At 39.8% G+C, this 16,829-nt stretch overlaps 3 protein-coding genes across 5 annotated transcripts; all 3 read left to right on the forward strand.

The window, feature by feature from the left end:
- On the forward strand, nucleotides 1-4,974 carry LOC135678640 (protein GID8 homolog). 2 transcript variants are annotated; one of them, XM_065191677.1, is made up of 6 exons: nucleotides 1-1,188; nucleotides 1,290-1,449; nucleotides 1,551-1,657; nucleotides 2,704-2,802; nucleotides 3,139-3,262; nucleotides 4,609-4,974. In XM_065191677.1, exons 1-6 carry the CDS (start codon nucleotides 1,174-1,176, stop codon nucleotides 4,746-4,748), a joined length of 645 nt encoding a protein of 214 aa, XP_065047749.1. In that variant the 5' UTR covers nucleotides 1-1,173; the 3' UTR covers nucleotides 4,749-4,974. The 2 variants fall into 2 exon arrangements, with proteins under 2 accessions (XP_065047749.1, XP_065047748.1); XM_065191676.1 differs by having other exon boundaries at nucleotides 3-1,188; nucleotides 2,704-2,835.
- A 671-nt stretch (nucleotides 4,975-5,645) lies between these two features.
- On the forward strand, nucleotides 5,646-11,000 carry LOC135678638 (pollen-specific leucine-rich repeat extensin-like protein 1). 2 transcript variants are annotated; one of them, XM_065191673.1, is made up of 7 exons: nucleotides 5,649-6,210; nucleotides 6,468-6,523; nucleotides 6,600-6,645; nucleotides 7,732-7,815; nucleotides 8,283-8,402; nucleotides 10,016-10,095; nucleotides 10,544-11,000. In XM_065191673.1, exons 1-7 carry the CDS (start codon nucleotides 5,680-5,682, stop codon nucleotides 10,644-10,646), a joined length of 1,020 nt encoding a protein of 339 aa, XP_065047745.1. In that variant the 5' UTR covers nucleotides 5,649-5,679; the 3' UTR covers nucleotides 10,647-11,000. The 2 variants fall into 2 exon arrangements, with proteins under 2 accessions (XP_065047746.1, XP_065047745.1); XM_065191674.1 differs by lacking the exon at nucleotides 8,283-8,402 and having other exon boundaries at nucleotides 5,646-6,210.
- Nucleotides 11,001-11,543: 543 nt separating this feature from the next.
- LOC135583154 (probable protein kinase At2g41970) lies at nucleotides 11,544-16,028 on the forward strand. The gene is made up of 8 exons (XM_065191671.1): nucleotides 11,544-11,762; nucleotides 11,951-12,106; nucleotides 13,393-13,646; nucleotides 13,740-13,866; nucleotides 13,954-14,227; nucleotides 15,091-15,223; nucleotides 15,307-15,393; nucleotides 15,727-16,028. Exons 2-8 carry the CDS (start codon nucleotides 12,022-12,024, stop codon nucleotides 15,847-15,849), a joined length of 1,083 nt encoding a protein of 360 aa, XP_065047743.1. The 5' UTR covers nucleotides 11,544-11,762; nucleotides 11,951-12,021; the 3' UTR covers nucleotides 15,850-16,028.
- The last annotated feature ends 801 nt before the right edge of the window (nucleotides 16,029-16,829 follow it).

Raw genomic sequence — 16,829 nt, forward strand, 5'->3', positions numbered from 1 at the left:
TGAGAACACTGCAAGGACGAAGATTCTGCCGGGGAAGTGACATTGGGTCACCGCTGATGGATTTCCTCGCACTCTTCGCTGGTTTGTCGGCGTTTACAGCCGCAGTGCTTGAAACTGACCGCGACTTGGAAGGAAGGTTCGAAGGCCAGTTATCATTGTTTGGCGTACGCTTGCCAAACCTCAGGAAGGAGATGATGCTCTCCAAAAGGTCAAGCGTCAACGCATCGGTGATGGGTGAGTCGAGAAATGAGAGCTCGTGTGATCTCAACTCGATGATATCCGATGATCACGGAGATCGTATAACAACAGTACGTCGTGTGTCATCTTTTTCTTCTTCCTTCTTTCTTTTTCTTATCCTTCAGTGATCTGATGCATACATATTGACTAACCTCGATGGGAGGTCAACGCGAGCAGAAACATGTGTTGTTGAGTACTTTTTGATTGCATCGAAAGTGTTTGTAGTGATACTATACATATTATTTTTTATTGATATTCACATATTTTTTTTATTTTTTTATTACGATTTTTTTTATTTGAACAGGTCAATTTTAGTCAACGATTTATTTCAATTTTTAAAGATGATTTCTAAAAAAATGTCTCTTTTTTTTTTTAGCTTTTCGGATGTCTCATATTTTAATTTTCTCATTTAGTTTTTTTTCAAATATCATAAATATATGTCATCATCATCTTTTTCTTCTTTCATTGTAGTGATGATGAACGTAAGACATGATTTTATGATGATATGGTTATAGCTGGACGAAGAAAATCACGAACTCATGAAAGGAAAGAAGATGGTAATATAATTAAAATGATGGTGATACGACGAGAAGAGATATTTAAGATATTAGAGAAATAAAATAAAATTAAATTAAAATTAAATACTTAAAATAAGTTTTTTATGAGAAAAACTTAAAATGAGTTTTTTTTTTAATCAAAGAAATCGTCCAATTTTATTTAAATTTCAGTAAAATATTTCAAGAACGAAAAACTGAAAATATAAGCCAATATTTTTCCGGTCTCTTCGTTCGTTCCATTTGGCTCCCCAACGCCGTCTCGTATCGCTCACCACCGACCTCGATCGATCCCGAGTCTCTTCTCCTTGATCGCTCCAGTAATCCCCACCCCCCGACTCCAGCGAGATCTTCGCCGCGTCTCGATACTCCGGCCTTGATTATGGATGCAGCAGGGGTAAGCCTCTCTCTCTCTCTCTCTCTTCCTGCTTCTCTTAGGATTAGGGTTTCCGATCCCTAATGTTGCCGTTCTTGCTTTGACTCATCGGTTGGGTGCAGCCGTCGTCGAAGAGGGTGATTATGTATCGGGAGTGGGAAAGAAGGCTGGAAGATGTCAGGATTAGGGACGCGGACGTGAACAAGCTCGTGATGAACTATCTCGTCACCGAAGGCTACGCTGAGGCCGCGGAGAAGTTCCAGATTGAGTCCGGCACCGAACGTACCCCTCGGTCTTGGCATTTTCGTCGTTCTCGGCTGATTCTTTTTTACACCAATGTTGAATCTCTATCCGCAATGTTGCCTTTGCTTGTCGATGATTAGCCGATATTGATCTTGCTACTGTATTTGAACGCCGGGCGGTGCTAAGGGCTGTGGAATCTTGCTATCGGAAGGAGGCGATTGAGAAACTCAATAGGTTGGACCCTATGGTAAGGATCTATTGCTTCCTCACCATCTTTACTTCTTGTATTGGGTCAAGGAACTCAGCAGACTTATATCTTGGGTAAGCAAAACGGGCATCTTGTCCTAATATAAAGATTTTGAAAATAATGGAAGAATGTCAAGATGATTAGTGCAGATTGTAGAGGGATCAGTCTTGGTTAGAACATGTTTTAAGAAATCAAAATGATCTGATCTTGAGCTTTTTTTTCTATAAATGAACAACAAAAATTAGCACCAATGCTGGAATTATTATACACTCAGGCTAAGCTTGTTTTAGATGCTAGATTGGTGATGGCTCCTTTTGTGGAACATTATGCTGGCCCAAGTTTGATAGTATCAAACAAACTCTTTTTTTTTTTTTGTTCTTTCTGCTGAGTCATATCAATTTCCAATTTTTGTGATTCGAAGTAGCTTTTGGCATTTTGTTTAGGGCGTTAATAAATTGTCTACAATTCTAACTACAATGAGTCTGTCTCTGCTTGATTAGTTCATGAAATTTGTTAACAGTACTTTGTCCCAGTTACTTAATATGATCAACACAGCTTAATCAGTTTAAAATTGGCTGATCTGATCCATTAACAAATCAATGTGTGCTTTCTTTAGGAGCACGGTTCCAGGGGATACCCTTGAATGGTGGCAATTCAAGTCTGATATAACATGCAACACAAGTTTATAACAAATGTTAAGCGTACCATTGGACTGTTGGTTTGGAAATGCATTTTGATACTTCAGCTATCTGTTACAAAAATATGTAACAGGTTCTTTTAGGAGCAAGGCTATGTACATCGACCTTCCCGATACCCCCGCTCTTCTCTTTTAACTTTCAGTAGCTTTACACAAAATCTAATTAATTTAAGATCAGTTACAGGTTCGGTTCGATCCATTCATGATTATGTACCACAGTTTGAGATCATTGTCAGATTTTTTATGGTTATATTATTTTGAAATTTGACATCAGGTTTTTAAAATTTGCTCAAGGTAGTATGTGGAATTGTTATCCTTACTTCTTATGTTGTTTATACATTCTTGGCAGATACTTGTCATGAACCGCCAAATTGACTTCCGTCTTCAACATCAGAGGATGATTGAGATGATTCATGCTGGAGAAATGGAAATGGCTCTGCTATATGCTGTAAATGAGATTTTACCAGGGATTGAGAATAATGTGATTCTTTTTAGCATCTCTTCATGCTTGTTTTGTCTAGCCCTTGAAAATTATGTTTTTCTAGTAAGCACTGAATATGGTAGGAGTAACATTTGTACGCTTGGCTTGAAACTTATCCTTCTATAATTGGATGATTTCATGATATGTAACTTTATTCAACATTCTGAATGTGCTTTTCCTTAAGCAATGTTGCAGTTGGGGGCTATATATTGAGGTTACTATGTTTGAAATTTTCTGGATATAGCGTGTGCTCTAATTATTTGCTCAATTGTTGTTGATCAAAAAGAAACTTGGTTTTGGCAGATAGATTTTCTAAAGGAGTTCATACGGACAACAACCCTTTTCCCGCTCCTAGGTCCGTCGCAACGTTTGAAACTTGTGAGCCAGGTTAATGCTGCCATACTAACAAGTCAAAATCATGAGAAAGGTTGGTCTTGCTAATTTTATATATTCCTGTACACAGATCATAATGAACCAAAGAGTTTCGTTATGTTTCTGAGAGAGTATAAAAAAGAATAAATGAGTACAATTTTGGTTCCATATACCCATGTCAATTTTAGTTCCAGAGCTCATTTCTGTTTGGCTTAGATGGATTCACTTTGATTATATTATATCCCTTTCTTTTATTGTTGTCCTTGTATGTTTAGCAATGCTTCCCAAATGATTATTTGTTCGAAGTCAGACATCAACATGCTGCATGAGTCACTAATGTTGGAACCGTTTAATCTCTAAAGCTTTTTTTCCTTCAAATGCAGACCCATCTGTCATATCAGCTGTGCTTATTAATACAAATGTGTAGTCTGTATATCTAGCTACAAAAATTTCTGCTTTCTAATTTTTGGGTTTTTTTTTATCTAAATGCTCTCATAAGGCATCATTCAGGCAGATCCATCAGTGTTGCATATCCCTCATCTAATCTCCGTAATGAATGGGTGCAAAAGATTCCTGATCAAAATTAATCAATATGACAAAAATTGGAACTAGCTAACATGAGAGTTTAAGGTCAAACTAATCATTATATCTATTTTTGAGTTAAAAGCAGACCCAAGTTAATTAAAATGCTTAGGCTTGCCTGATTCAACTAGCCCAAACCTACACACAGACAATGCACACTGGTGCTCGGTATTTATTCTTGATATCATGTATGATTCTCATAACTTTGTTTTGGTTCAGATCTTTGCCACTCCACTCATTTTTCAGCCTTTTGTTGTGCTACTTATTCAACTTCATTATTCAATGCACGAGTCCAAATAAACATACACTACAATTCCAGCTAGAGCTGGAATGGGTCCATTGAGATGGGATACAAGGGAATATGGGGCTGACCCAACAGCGATCCCCATAGGAACCAGGTGAGGTTGGTCGTTTATGGTAATGCTTTGATTTACACCTTGCTACCATGGAACATGTGTATTTCTTTGTAGGTAGATATCTGATAGGAGACTTTCATATTTGTGACACTCATCCTTTTGCTCCTGTAGTACCTCCATGTAGATATTGCCTATCACATATTTCGAATTTCCCTGCCTTCACCCTAGAACCTCTCACTTCTGGATTGGTTATGGGTTTCATGAAACTGGAAGTGAACCAGTCAAGAAAAAAGGTCATCAAGATTATAAGGGCAAGGAAAACATTGCTGTTCAGCCATACAGCTAAATACCATGTGAATGACATTAGAGACTGAATTATTCATAAAGCTTCCATACACATTGCTAAATGTGCAAATACTAGTTAGTCATTTTGTTGATATCATCAATGGTTGTCCATGGGCAGAACCAAAGCTTCCTACCCTGCTGAAGATGCTGATATGCATTCAAAACGAACTGGATGAGAATGCTGCTTTTCCACTAGTCTGTGACTTGATGACGACTGAACTTCCAGATACTGCTTGTCCATATCATCTGTCGTTTTAACCAGGCTTATTTCTCTGGTGCTCCTGTATCAATATAACAAAGTCATAGAAAACAGCTTCATCAGATGCTGGAATCTGGACGCTACATGCACTTGGTGAATTTGATTTTGCTCATCGAGATTTACATGTAGGGATGTAGTGTTGAAACCACATTTTTCACTGTTGTTCTGCCAGTTCGGCTATGTGCCTGCTAGAGATGGTAATATCAACAAGTTTCTGATGGAAAATGTTGTCCCCTTTTGTTTTTACACTGCTGCTGCTGTTGTTGTTGTTGTTGTTGTTTTGGTTATCCTTCTCCAAGACTAAGCTGAGATTCTAGCAGAAAGCCGGTTCTGGTTGTTGGATTATATTATGGACACATTGTCTGAATCGAACTTGTGAGGTCTGTTTTTCACAACAATGTAGGCTTACGAACACAAGTTTGTCGTAAATCAAACGATTCACCAGCATATGGTCACAGAATTTTGTGAAACTTTATATATACAGGAGTTTTTATTTTCAGAACATGATAGCAAGGACAAAGAATGGTTTCCTTTTCTTCCTCCTCGTATTGGCCACGCAGCTGAAGCTTCCGTTGTTAGTAGATGCTTCGTATCTAGTTTTGCTTAATGTCGAAGCTTGAATGTGAACCAGAGACGCCTTATCTTCCAGGAACATACATTGATATGCTGAACAACTCTTGCATAATTTGGGTCACGATTCACGGACACGCTTTGGAGTAGCGAGTTGAGTCGCGGCTCGAGTTCCGACTGACGGACGCCAACGACGACCGCGTCATCCTTTAGATAATCCATCGGCTGCTGAACACGTGAGACGCACGCGAGAGGAATCGAGTCTGTTAAGATGGGGGGCCAAACTCGAAAGAGGGCCGCAAAGTCTTCTCTGTCGCCTTTTGTTTTTGAACCGACTCTCATCCCCCAGATCTCCCCGCCATGGCGTCCCCCACCTCCTCCTCCTCCTCCGCCTCCGCCGCCCCCTCCTCGGCCCCGGACCCCCCCGCCGCGGCAGCCGCCCATCCCCTCCCGAGGCCGTCCTTCGTCTCCCCGCCTCTCCGCCCCCCGCCGCTCTTCTCCCCCCAGCCCCTCCTCGGAAAACCCCTAAACCCTCCCCCTCCCCCGCCACCTCAGGGCTTCCTCTACCACCACCGCGGCTTCCCGCCGAGGCCCGCTTCCCGGCCTCCCCCGGCCGCCGCCGATCAGGCCGTCTCGGTGGCCAGTCCGGCCGGGTACATCCGTAACACGACCCCCACCGCTGTCATGACCTTTGCTGCCGTCACCCAGGCCAGGCCCTTCGTGTACGGCACTTCCGATCAGATGGTCGCGCAGGTGCACGTGCCGATCCACCACGTGAGGCCGCCTCCCGCGCCTTCAGCTCAGCAGTCCGCGACGCCTCTTGTGGTCCCGAGGCCCACCGTCGCCGCCGCTGGCCCTCCACAGAGCATTCCAGTAGCCGCCCTACCAAAGGTTTTTAGTGTTATTTTTTTCCCCTCTCTCTCTCTCTCTCTCTCTCTCTCTCATCTTTGTCTTTCTTCCTCTCTTTCTTTACAAGTTACGTCAATCTCGCCTTTTCTTTATGTAGTCATCACAACACCTGTGTTGTTCTCTGTAGCGATATTTGCACATATAATCTTCATTGTGGATATTAGTATCTTCTTGTATAGCAAAGGGATTGACCTCTGATTCCCATTTCATTTGTTTTCATTAAATCTTAAATTGATCAGGTAACGCTACTCCCATCAGTATCCTCAACGCAAGAAAACAAAAATGTTAAGGAGAGGTAAGTGGCAAATCCCATTATTTCTTTACGTGTTTGTGTTTCTGCCTGCAAGCACTGATCGGACTGAATTATGCAGGGACAAGATTAGGGAAGATGATATTTTCATGATTAACGATCGAAAAGTAAGCAAGACACAGGGATTTGTTTGATATTTTCATGACTTTGTGTGAATGGGGAAAAAAAAAATTAAACGTAGTTGCATATATCTTGTTAGTTATGTCTTCAATGTTAACTGCAAAGCTTGATAGATTTAGCATACTAAAGTATTCTTCATGAGTAGTTGATTTACATAAATTATTATTGAAATTGGCATTGTAAAATAGCCCTGAATTACAAACGAGACTGAGTTTCTATCAGCTATAGGCTGTAGCTGGAGTATTACATGTGAAGATTAGTTGAGTGAATATACATGTCTAATGTTATGGAAATTTCATGGATATGCCATGTCAAACTCTTTCTTGATTAACATAGCATTTGATGCATTTTAGAATATTGGAGTTAACATTGTTTGCTTATATTTTTGTAGAATATTATGTTAACTTGAAACCTTTTATGTGAAAACAGCATGTTGTCTTTCATTTTTGAGCATGCACATAATTGATAAGATATGCACATCTCTGTTTATTGTTGACTTGGTTTTGCAAGAAGGAATTCTAAGGGCCTACATCAATATTGGTGGCCAGTTGCAGCCTTTGATTGATAGATTAGAGTTGGTGCAACGTTATTACTGGATTTAGCTCAGTCATCCAATTGTTTGCATAAAGTATTTCTTCATCAGTAAAAACATTTCTGCATTTGTTCATATTTCCAATTAGCATATGGCTTCAATAATAGCTATTTTCTTGTGGGCATCCTTTATCAATAGATAATGTCACATGATAATTGCAAAATAAAATCCTTGGGTGTCTTCCAAGCTCTAGAATTTGTAAGAGGACTAGTTAGATAGAATTCCAGTGGACAGGCTGTATCGAAGCGGCTATTCTGGATGACTTAAACCGTTGTCATTAATTGTGCTGATTGAATTTCTAGTGCTATGGCCCTGTAAGGAGTTCTGTAATTTTTTAGCAGTTCGTTGTATGTTAAATATGCTAGGGTTCATGTATGATGTAACAGGCATAAATTCAGACCTTAATATCATAATCTATGGCCAGTTGTATATAATTTTTTTTTAAAGCTCGTTATTGATGGTACCTTTCTGCTGATTGAAGGTTAGAGTACTGGATGGATGCACGCCCTCTCTCTATTCTCTTTGTAGATCATGGGTGCGGAACGGTCAGTCTCATGAAATTCAGGTCGACATATCCCTCAAATGAGCTTTGCCCCTCGAGCTATAGAAAAACTTTTTGTTCTCTTGCCATATCTATTTGCTATGTGAAGTTTTTATGCATTTGGAGCTTCTATGCTTGGTATATTTATAAGTATTTATTTTGAATGGTAGTTACTTGCTCTATCATTTCAAATGGAGTTTTTTTTGTTTTCAAGAAGTCTTGCCTTTTTATTTTTATAGTTTGGCAGATATAAAATTAGTGCATTGCTTAATTGCTCTAGGTCCTATAGAAATGTTTTATAGCATTCAGACTTCAGAGAACAATATACTACTATGTCAATTGTTAACAATCAAGAATTCATTTTTGTGCATGGGGGCATATAGACCACATTTGGCATGTACCAAGGTGAGTAGGGATTGGGATATCATGCCAATAATTAGAAATTTCTGTTATTTATTCTTTTGCTTCAGTGCTCTATCTACTTTTTGCAGTCAAATTTTGGGGATGCCGAGAAGCTCCTTCCAAGACCTCTGCCTGCATCTATGATTGATTCTCAAGTGATGAAACAACACGAAAATGATGCTGAAGCTGAAGTTATTGAGGAAGAAGAGGTCCTTTTGTACATTTTTGTTAGCCTTGCTATTGGAGTATAATTTCATTGTTTTGCATACATTATGAGCTATTGAAGATACTAGAGTAGTTGGAAATGGGCTCAATGATTAGTCAACAAGCAACAGGCTTGTCTTTAAGCAGTCTATGTTCTCCTAAAATGCTTTGAACTGTCCATTGGAACTAGAGGCCAAACTAATATTCAGTTGAAGCTTCACTTGATTCACTTAGTGAGTTGGTCTAAGCTCTAAACTTATAAAAAGTAAAGGGGAATATTACTAGGAACCATGAACTATGGTCGGATCAGATGAGGTTATTCTCTTTAAAGAGCTTCAAGAAAGAGCACAACGAGATTAATTCTTCTATGGTTGGATTTCTTTTTTTTTCTTTGGTTGGATTACATGTAAAAGCTTCAGTTGGTCTTCTCTCTTTGATTGGGTTTCATTCTTTTTGGGCTAAATGATTCATGCCTAATCTTTTTCTATGGTTGGTATCAGGAATCTCTCAGTGGTTGTTTCTGTAGATTTCTACGGGAATGCTAGATTTTGTTTCAGGTTTTTTCTTTTAATTTCAAATTAATTTGATATGCCTGTCAGTGAGAATTGACCAGTGACCAAGTTGGTATGGCTGCCTCCTTTCTCCTAAATCAACGAGTACTCTGTGCATCAACTCCCAGATGAGCTGTAGCGAAATGAGGATGGTGCAATGTTTATTGATCCTCATGTCACTCAACGATCTTTTAGTTCATCTTAAGATGGCATATCAATATGAAAAATGCAAGTAGAATGGTTGGTTATCCAAAGATCAAGGATGTACTGTTCAAGGAATTAGAACAAAAAAAGTTCTAGTGTTGAAATTGCAGACACTGAAAATACATTTGTTGATTATATGTTCAAACAAGAACAAGCCACAAGAATTCTGAAAGGTCATCATGTTATATATCCTATGAGTTGAACACATGAACAGTGATTACACCATGGTTGTAGATTTAAACAATCATCATCGGCGTTCAGAGATTATTGATAGAAAATCTGAGACATTTGATTTCTATCTAAGCAGTGGTGTAAAGATACATTGCTTTGTTAACCAGTGATTATTGAAAGGAAAGCAGGAAGTTTGTTTGTGTAATAATATCATTGACTTTGTATCTCGTGCCTTGTATTTGTAATCTTGATCAAACATGGTTTACAACCAGATGTTTCAGACAGTTTGGTTTTGACAATTCTCTTTGTATATTTGGTAATAAGATGCCAATTTCAAGTGATCAAGAAGCTATATCCCTTGCATTGAAAGTTTTACTTAGATATTCATAAATCTATTTATTTTAATCTCTTCTTGTAACCATTCCTACTTTGCTTGATAAACCATATCATTAGGCTCTAGAAAGGAGTGGTTACACGACTAGAAATAAGACAATATATACCTATCCTAAGCAATCGTTTTACTAAACTTGAAATCCGATCCTGTATTCCTTTTCTTTCCTAGCGCCTTTTTAGCTGCTTTGTTTGTCTGCTTTCATTTTCTTGCTGACTGATGACTTTTCTTTGCTGTTGACCAGAATTTTGGAATTATAATGTCAAAGGAACTTGTTCTGACATATATGATTAACTTGCAGCCTGTAGGTTCTGTTGAGGAGTTATCTGAACGTGATTTGCTAGAAATACATATAAAGCATGCAAAAAGTGTTCGGGCACGGTATGCTTCCTATTACACTTTGTTCTATCTATTTATTTTAACCTTCTATATTTTTGTTATCTGCTGCCAATTTGAGGTTTTCATTCTTATTATTAAATTTGTCGGCAAGACTGTTGAAATGGAAAAGTTGTTCTGAGGCGAAGGATTATTTGGAAGAGCCTGTTGGTGTTTTATATGCATGGACTTTAATGTTCAATTATGGTCACGAGAAAGAATCAATGGTCGTGAAATTTTTTGATCTTCACGTTATCTCTTAGCCTTTTCTCTTATGGGTTTTATTTCCAGAAAACATAAAGTCTAGAAAGCAAGAACTTGCTCAATTTCCATGCGGGGTGTACTTGGAGAAAATGCATATTGCCTTGCAGCAGGACATCCTTGTGAGGCAATTTGACACCCGATATGGCAAGTTGATAACCTATCGTATTTCCTTCTTTTTCATTTGATGCAGATTGCGAAAGGAACGTCTTCGGAGGATTGAACGGTGCAAACAGAGACTTGCCCTACTCCTACCTCCCCCAAGTGAGCTTGGCCGAAATGAGACTGCTCCGTGAAATTGGTTGGCAATTAGGGGTCTGCTACGATCCGAAAATTGGCTTATCCCACCAGCTATATCTTTCCTTTTATCCCACGCCGGCATGAGAGACTCTATACCCGGATAGCTGATCCATGTTGAAGATGTGTAAGTACTTAATTTGAGTTTTAAGCTTGAAGTGGGATGAGGGAGAAGATTTGATGTGTTGTACACTAGTGTTCAAACTCACTGCTGCGTGCCAGCCCCCATTTAAACTGCCTTCTTCAGATGTATTATCCGAGGATTCTAAAAATTGAAGGAATTGTATGAGAAATACTTAACAGGATTTTTTTTTTTTCCAAAAGAAACGTCTAGGCTTCATAATTTGTTTAAATCATCTCTTTAGTGCTAAGCAATTGGGTTTTGTACTAAATTTCAGGGTCACGTAGCAGTATCTACTCGAATCATCATTCAGTGTATGAAGCAACTACTGGAATACTGCATTCAAGCATGTCGTATTTGCTGTTTGATCCGATGTGAAGGTTCACTCTGCAAGTTTGCTAAGCAGGTGACCGTCACATAACCTGTTTGATGCTTTGTCTTATCCATTTTTTTCGTCTCCTTTGTCACCGGAGCACCGTAACGATATTGGTCGGCCATGGACAAAAGCGTAAACCATCAATGACGAGCCGATGCTGACGAATTCTACTTCTTGGGCCAACACAGAAACATGGGACGGAACACTGGGGCGGTGCGCGACGTGCCTCGTGAGATTTCAAGCAAACTGCTCAATGTAACAAACATGCAGGAAATATAAATCATTAGTAATTGTATTTATATTATTATTATTATTTAAAAGACAAACGTGAAAGCACGTTCTATTTCGGTTTGGGCTCCTTTTTCATTTTTTTAAATGTATTTTCGTTGTCTATTTTAACTGGCCCGCTTTTCCCGCGAAACTCGTCCTCCTCGCCTCACCAACCACGCCATCATCCTCTCCCTCTCCTTCTTCCTCTCGTCCGTCCTGCCTCTCCTTTGCCCCGCTCCTCCCGCCTCATATTCTTCTGTACTCTCCTCTCATCAGGCGGGCGGAGTCTTCCCCTTTACACGTTCCCATCAGGAGATGGCTAGCCTTCTTCGCTGATCTTGGATCCCGGTCCGCATCTTTCTTTCTCGTTCCCTCGTTGAAGCATGTTCTCTTCTGTTTTCTTTCTTTCTTCGAACACCATATGAGTTGAATCGGAAAATATTTGAGCTTTGATTCATGTTTTCTCGGGGTTCTTTGATGCTTGCTTGATGATTTTGGAGAACCCTACTTAGAAATTTTCTTCGTGTGTTTGTTAGGGGGAGAATTTGGTGCTTCCAGGCCACCCGCTCAGGGAGGATAATTAGCACCCACGCAAGACTCTCTCAATATGCTGTGCTGTGGAGGTGTAGAGGAGGAGTTCTTCGGTCCACCGGCTAGCCAACATGCGGCGCCCCCAAACCGGGCTGCTCCTGGTATAATTGTCCCTTTCTTCTACCCTTTGATTCATCTAGTAGGTCGGTTATTTAGGTTTTGGTAGTCATCCGAAGAACACATATTCAGGTGCCATAGTAGTTTGATCCTGGAATTTTACTCGTTAAAGCATATTGGTTTACGGCTTTATATTTCCCCACATAGAATTCATAACTCTTGTGCAGCTCTACCATTCAAACAGATGTTATAGGCTTTCTTTTGGTACCAAAATCCTATCATCTCTATTTACCCCTTGATGAAATATTCTTACGAAGGACATAGCACTCAATCTTTTCTCATATCTCTTAGGAGCAGTACCCAGATCCTGCTCTTACTTTTTTCAGCATTATCTTTTGTGATGTTAACATTTTATATATATATTATTTTAGTATGGCGAGATGATGTTATGAATTTACATGGTAACTAGTAATTGTCTAGGCTAACTAATTTGTATAACCACTTAGTGGAAACACCAATTTTCAAAAATGAGGCATTAAGGTGGTATTGAAATCAATGGTTGTTAAAATGAGGAACAACATGGCAATTGATTGTTTGTTCTTTGGAGGTTTTCTTAAGTTAACTTGAAAAGTATTGAGGTGACACATTCTCGGTTGCTGTTTAGTTAGTATCAAAGGACATCCTTAATATCTAATAAAAGAAAATAAGCAGTGAGGTACCACCCAATGAACATGCTTAGCGATATTTAGTTTGTTGTGGACAACAATTTTCAATAAGCTTATATATTGTTCTGTTTGTTCTTGGATTTTGCAACATAAAAGGGCCATCTCAATATGCTCCTTTTAGTCCTTCTTCTTAAGTCTTTCGTAGCACATTCCTATCAGTTGGCAATATGGAAGTTTAGGGTTCTAGCTGTGAACTAGAAATGTCGTAAGTTATCCAACATTCAGTGAATGGCTACCATAATCTGGATGCAACATATGTTACATGGCCTAACTGCAAAACCAAAGATGCATATTGATGGTGAAGGTAAGTTGCTACCTCATATAGGATTTGAGAATTGCAATGCAGCCTTACAATAATCTCTTGGAAGTATAGTATGGACATGAAAGCATCCTCATAGTCAAACCTAATGAGAGGCTTTATGCATCACTCCAAGGACTCATTACTCTTATTCACAAATCAGCTAGATCTACTCATAAGTAACTTCTTTACTGATTCTGAAAGATCAATTGCTCTTTGGAGTGGCTATTTGGGGATTTTTTTGGGTGCTTGCAGGTAATATTTGCCAGTTGAGTTTACATCTTGTTGTTGCTCTCCCCTGATTTAGGTCAAGGCAGAGATCCAAGGGGACCAGGTACAATGAAAAGTGGGGCACCTGCAAAGGTGCTGCCGATCGAAATACCAGCCATACCATTGGCTGAGCTGAATCGACTGACCAGTAATTTTGGTCAGAAGGCTTTGGTCGGAGAAGGATCTTATGGACAAGTCTACCAGGCAACTCTGAGTACAGGAGAACCTGTTGCGATAAAGAAGCTGGATCCTAGTGCCTCAAATGATCCTGATTCTGATTTTGCTGCTCAGGTATGTACTTGAATTAGATAAGCACATATTGTTTGTCTAACCTTAATTGTACAATGATCTGATCCTTTCTTCTTAACAATGCTGCTGCTGCAGTTATCGATGGTCTCCAGACTCAAGAATGATTTTTTTCTTGAGTTGTTGGGATACTGTTTGGAAGCAAATAACAGGATATTGGTGTATCAGTTTGCTGCAAAAGGATCTTTACATGACACTTTGCATGGTATACCATGACGATATGTATCCTGTGATCTTTTTCTTGCATATAGTTACTCTTTGGCTAATGTGAGGCTGCATTGTTCCTGAACAGGGAGGAAAGGTGTGCAAGGTGCTGAACCTGGTCCACTCCTTAACTGGAGCCAAAGAGTGAAGATTGCTTATGGTGCAGCAAGAGGCCTCGAGTATCTTCATGAGAAAGTGCAGCCTCCGATTGTTCATCGGGATGTCAGATCCAGCAATGTTCTTCTCTTTGATGATTATGCTTCCAAGATTGCGGATTTTAATCTAACAAACCAGTCTCCTGATACAGCGGCTCGTCTGCATTCTACTCGAGTGTTGGGGACTTTTGGCTATCATGCTCCTGAGTAAGTTCTGCACTCCTATCTCTACTTTAGTTAATGGAAAGAACCATTCATAAATGATGCAAACAGGTGCAAGATAATTAGCAGAAATGTCATTAGTCTTAAAAATGATGATGTGTTGACCACATGATACAGCTGAGTAGTTTTTTGAGATATATATATATATATATATATGCTTTTAAATTGAGTTTGGAATGTGTAGGGCATCTCATCCAAGGTTCGCAATACCGTATCGTACCGGTGTTTCGACCTGGGCTCAGTACTGGTACAGTACGGTATACCGAGCGGTACACCCAGGTGTGCCGAGTACTGTAGCTATGTTACAGTGTTATAGTGCACTCGGACCGGTACGTACCGCCCATACCGGGCGGTACAATTCGGTATTGCAGACCATGATCTCATCTATAGGATCTATATGTCTTTTTTTCTTGTGAACATATAAAATAAAAGATCCTTTGTTTGTACTCTCTTATTTCTTTTTAGGCAAAAGTACTAACGTAACCCTCTAAAATCAGTGATTTTCTTATTCCCCTCTAAACATCAAGGGCACTTCTGATATTTTATATTTTTGTGTACTTGTTGAAATTAAATAAACTAATGTTGATCATGATAAAAAGTGCTTACTTGATTTGGAATTGCTGAATAGATAGATGTTCATGACAATAGCATATGTGAAGGATCTCGACATTTAGAGAGATATATATGCTGCATCAGAATTTGTAATGAGAAATATGCTATCTTCAAACTTTATAAGGTTATTATATATTTGCTTCGTTATGTTGCCTCAGAAGTATGGCATGATAACTCAATTCTTAATAATTTTTATGGCATGATAACTCAATTCTTAATAATTTTCTGACTTGCAGGTATGCCATGACCGGGCAGCTGACACAGAAGAGTGATGTTTATAGTTTTGGCGTCATCCTTCTGGAGCTGCTAACGGGGAGAAAACCTGTAGACCACACCATGCCAAAGGGACAACAGAGTCTTGTCACTTGGGTAAGTTCTACCAGATGCTATTTACAAGTAACCCTGACGCTAATACTGCATGTTCCTGAATCTGCTGCATCACACACCTGCAGGCGACTCCAAGGTTGAGCGAAGACAAGGTTAAGCAGTGCGTGGACCCGAAGCTGGAGAACGATTTCCCCCCCAAAGCCGTCGCCAAGGTTTGGCTTCTACATCTCTTTGATTAGCTTCCATTGTGATTTTTCATCGTCAGCAACCGATAAAAACTTAGATCGAGTGATGGTTGTCTCGATCTCTGAAACTATAAGGAAATGATGCCAATCTATACTAAAATCCAACATCCCCCTTCACAAGCAAGTTTGATTAGGCTTCAGCATAAATATAATTTAAAATCTGAAAGCATAGCTTAACGTGATTTATAATTTTATATTTTTAATCCATTCCTGGGACGGGGGGAAGTCAAAAAGGATGAGCAGAAAGTATCCGAAAGGTTGTACGCATTTGCATGACTTGGTATTCTCTCTGGTGTTCAGCTGGCCGCAGTAGCAGCGTTGTGCGTGCAGTACGAGGCAGACTTCCGTCCGAACATGACGATCGTGGTGAAGGCACTTCAGCCACTTCTCAACACAAAACCAGGGCAGGACAACCATCAGTGACCCACCCCTCACGTCGATCGTGGCATAGTTCGTTCATCTCTCCACCTTCATGAGATTTTATTGTATATCTACTGATCCTGCGGATTTTTTTGTGAATGCGCGCACTCGTCATGTGTCAGAGACTCGGTCTTATTATCTTAGACATGATATTGTTGAGATAATCTAGAAAATTTCTTTGTCGAGCGGAGTATTATGATTATATCTTCGATTCTGATGACCCGAAATGGCAAAGCCAGGGTCCATAATTTTGGCATATTAGGTTGGCTGGCTCTACCCTCGGGTCACAGGATGAACAAGGCAGAAGAAAGAGTGGCGACATGCATCATGCACCCTATACGTGGAGGCGGCCTCGACGAGGCAGCGAACGCCAGTTTTCTGGGTGGGTGGATGTGAGGGTGATGAGATGTCGGCTTCCTAACATTTGGTGCCCAAAAAAGATTCCTTGAGTAGGAACAAGAAAGAGGGTCATTATACCCATGATGATCGGGCTTACCCAAATAGCTGGATGGATTTTGTATCCAGCCAGTGTGCGACATGACACAATATAAAATAAAAGTATAAATTGATCGCAAGACCTTTAAAATCATGTGACAGACGGTCTTTGATCCCAAGACTGCCATATTGTGTTTACATTAAAAATCATGTGACAGACAGGCTTTGATCCCCAAGACCTTAAAATCCCAAGTCTTTTCCAATTTGACTAGCCATATTGTGTTTACATTAAAAAAGATAAAAAGCACAAATTGCAAGCCCAAAACAAAACAACCAAGGATGTAAAATATCAATTCACCTACATGCCACGGCAAACGACTGCAAGATATGGTAAGATACGATTCCACCTCCGAACAGCTCTAAATCTCGGTCATCTAGATCATCACTCAGCTACCAGGGCCAGCCCTAGAATTGGGATCACTCAGCTCTAAATCTCGGTCATCTAGATCATCTAGATCACGTCCTGGACGCTGCTTATCCCAATCAAC

The sequence above is a fragment of the Musa acuminata genome, chromosome BXJ1-7 (assembly GCF_036884655.1).
Source record: "Musa acuminata AAA Group cultivar baxijiao chromosome BXJ1-7, Cavendish_Baxijiao_AAA, whole genome shotgun sequence".
Lineage (NCBI taxonomy): Eukaryota > Viridiplantae > Streptophyta > Magnoliopsida > Zingiberales > Musaceae > Musa > Musa acuminata.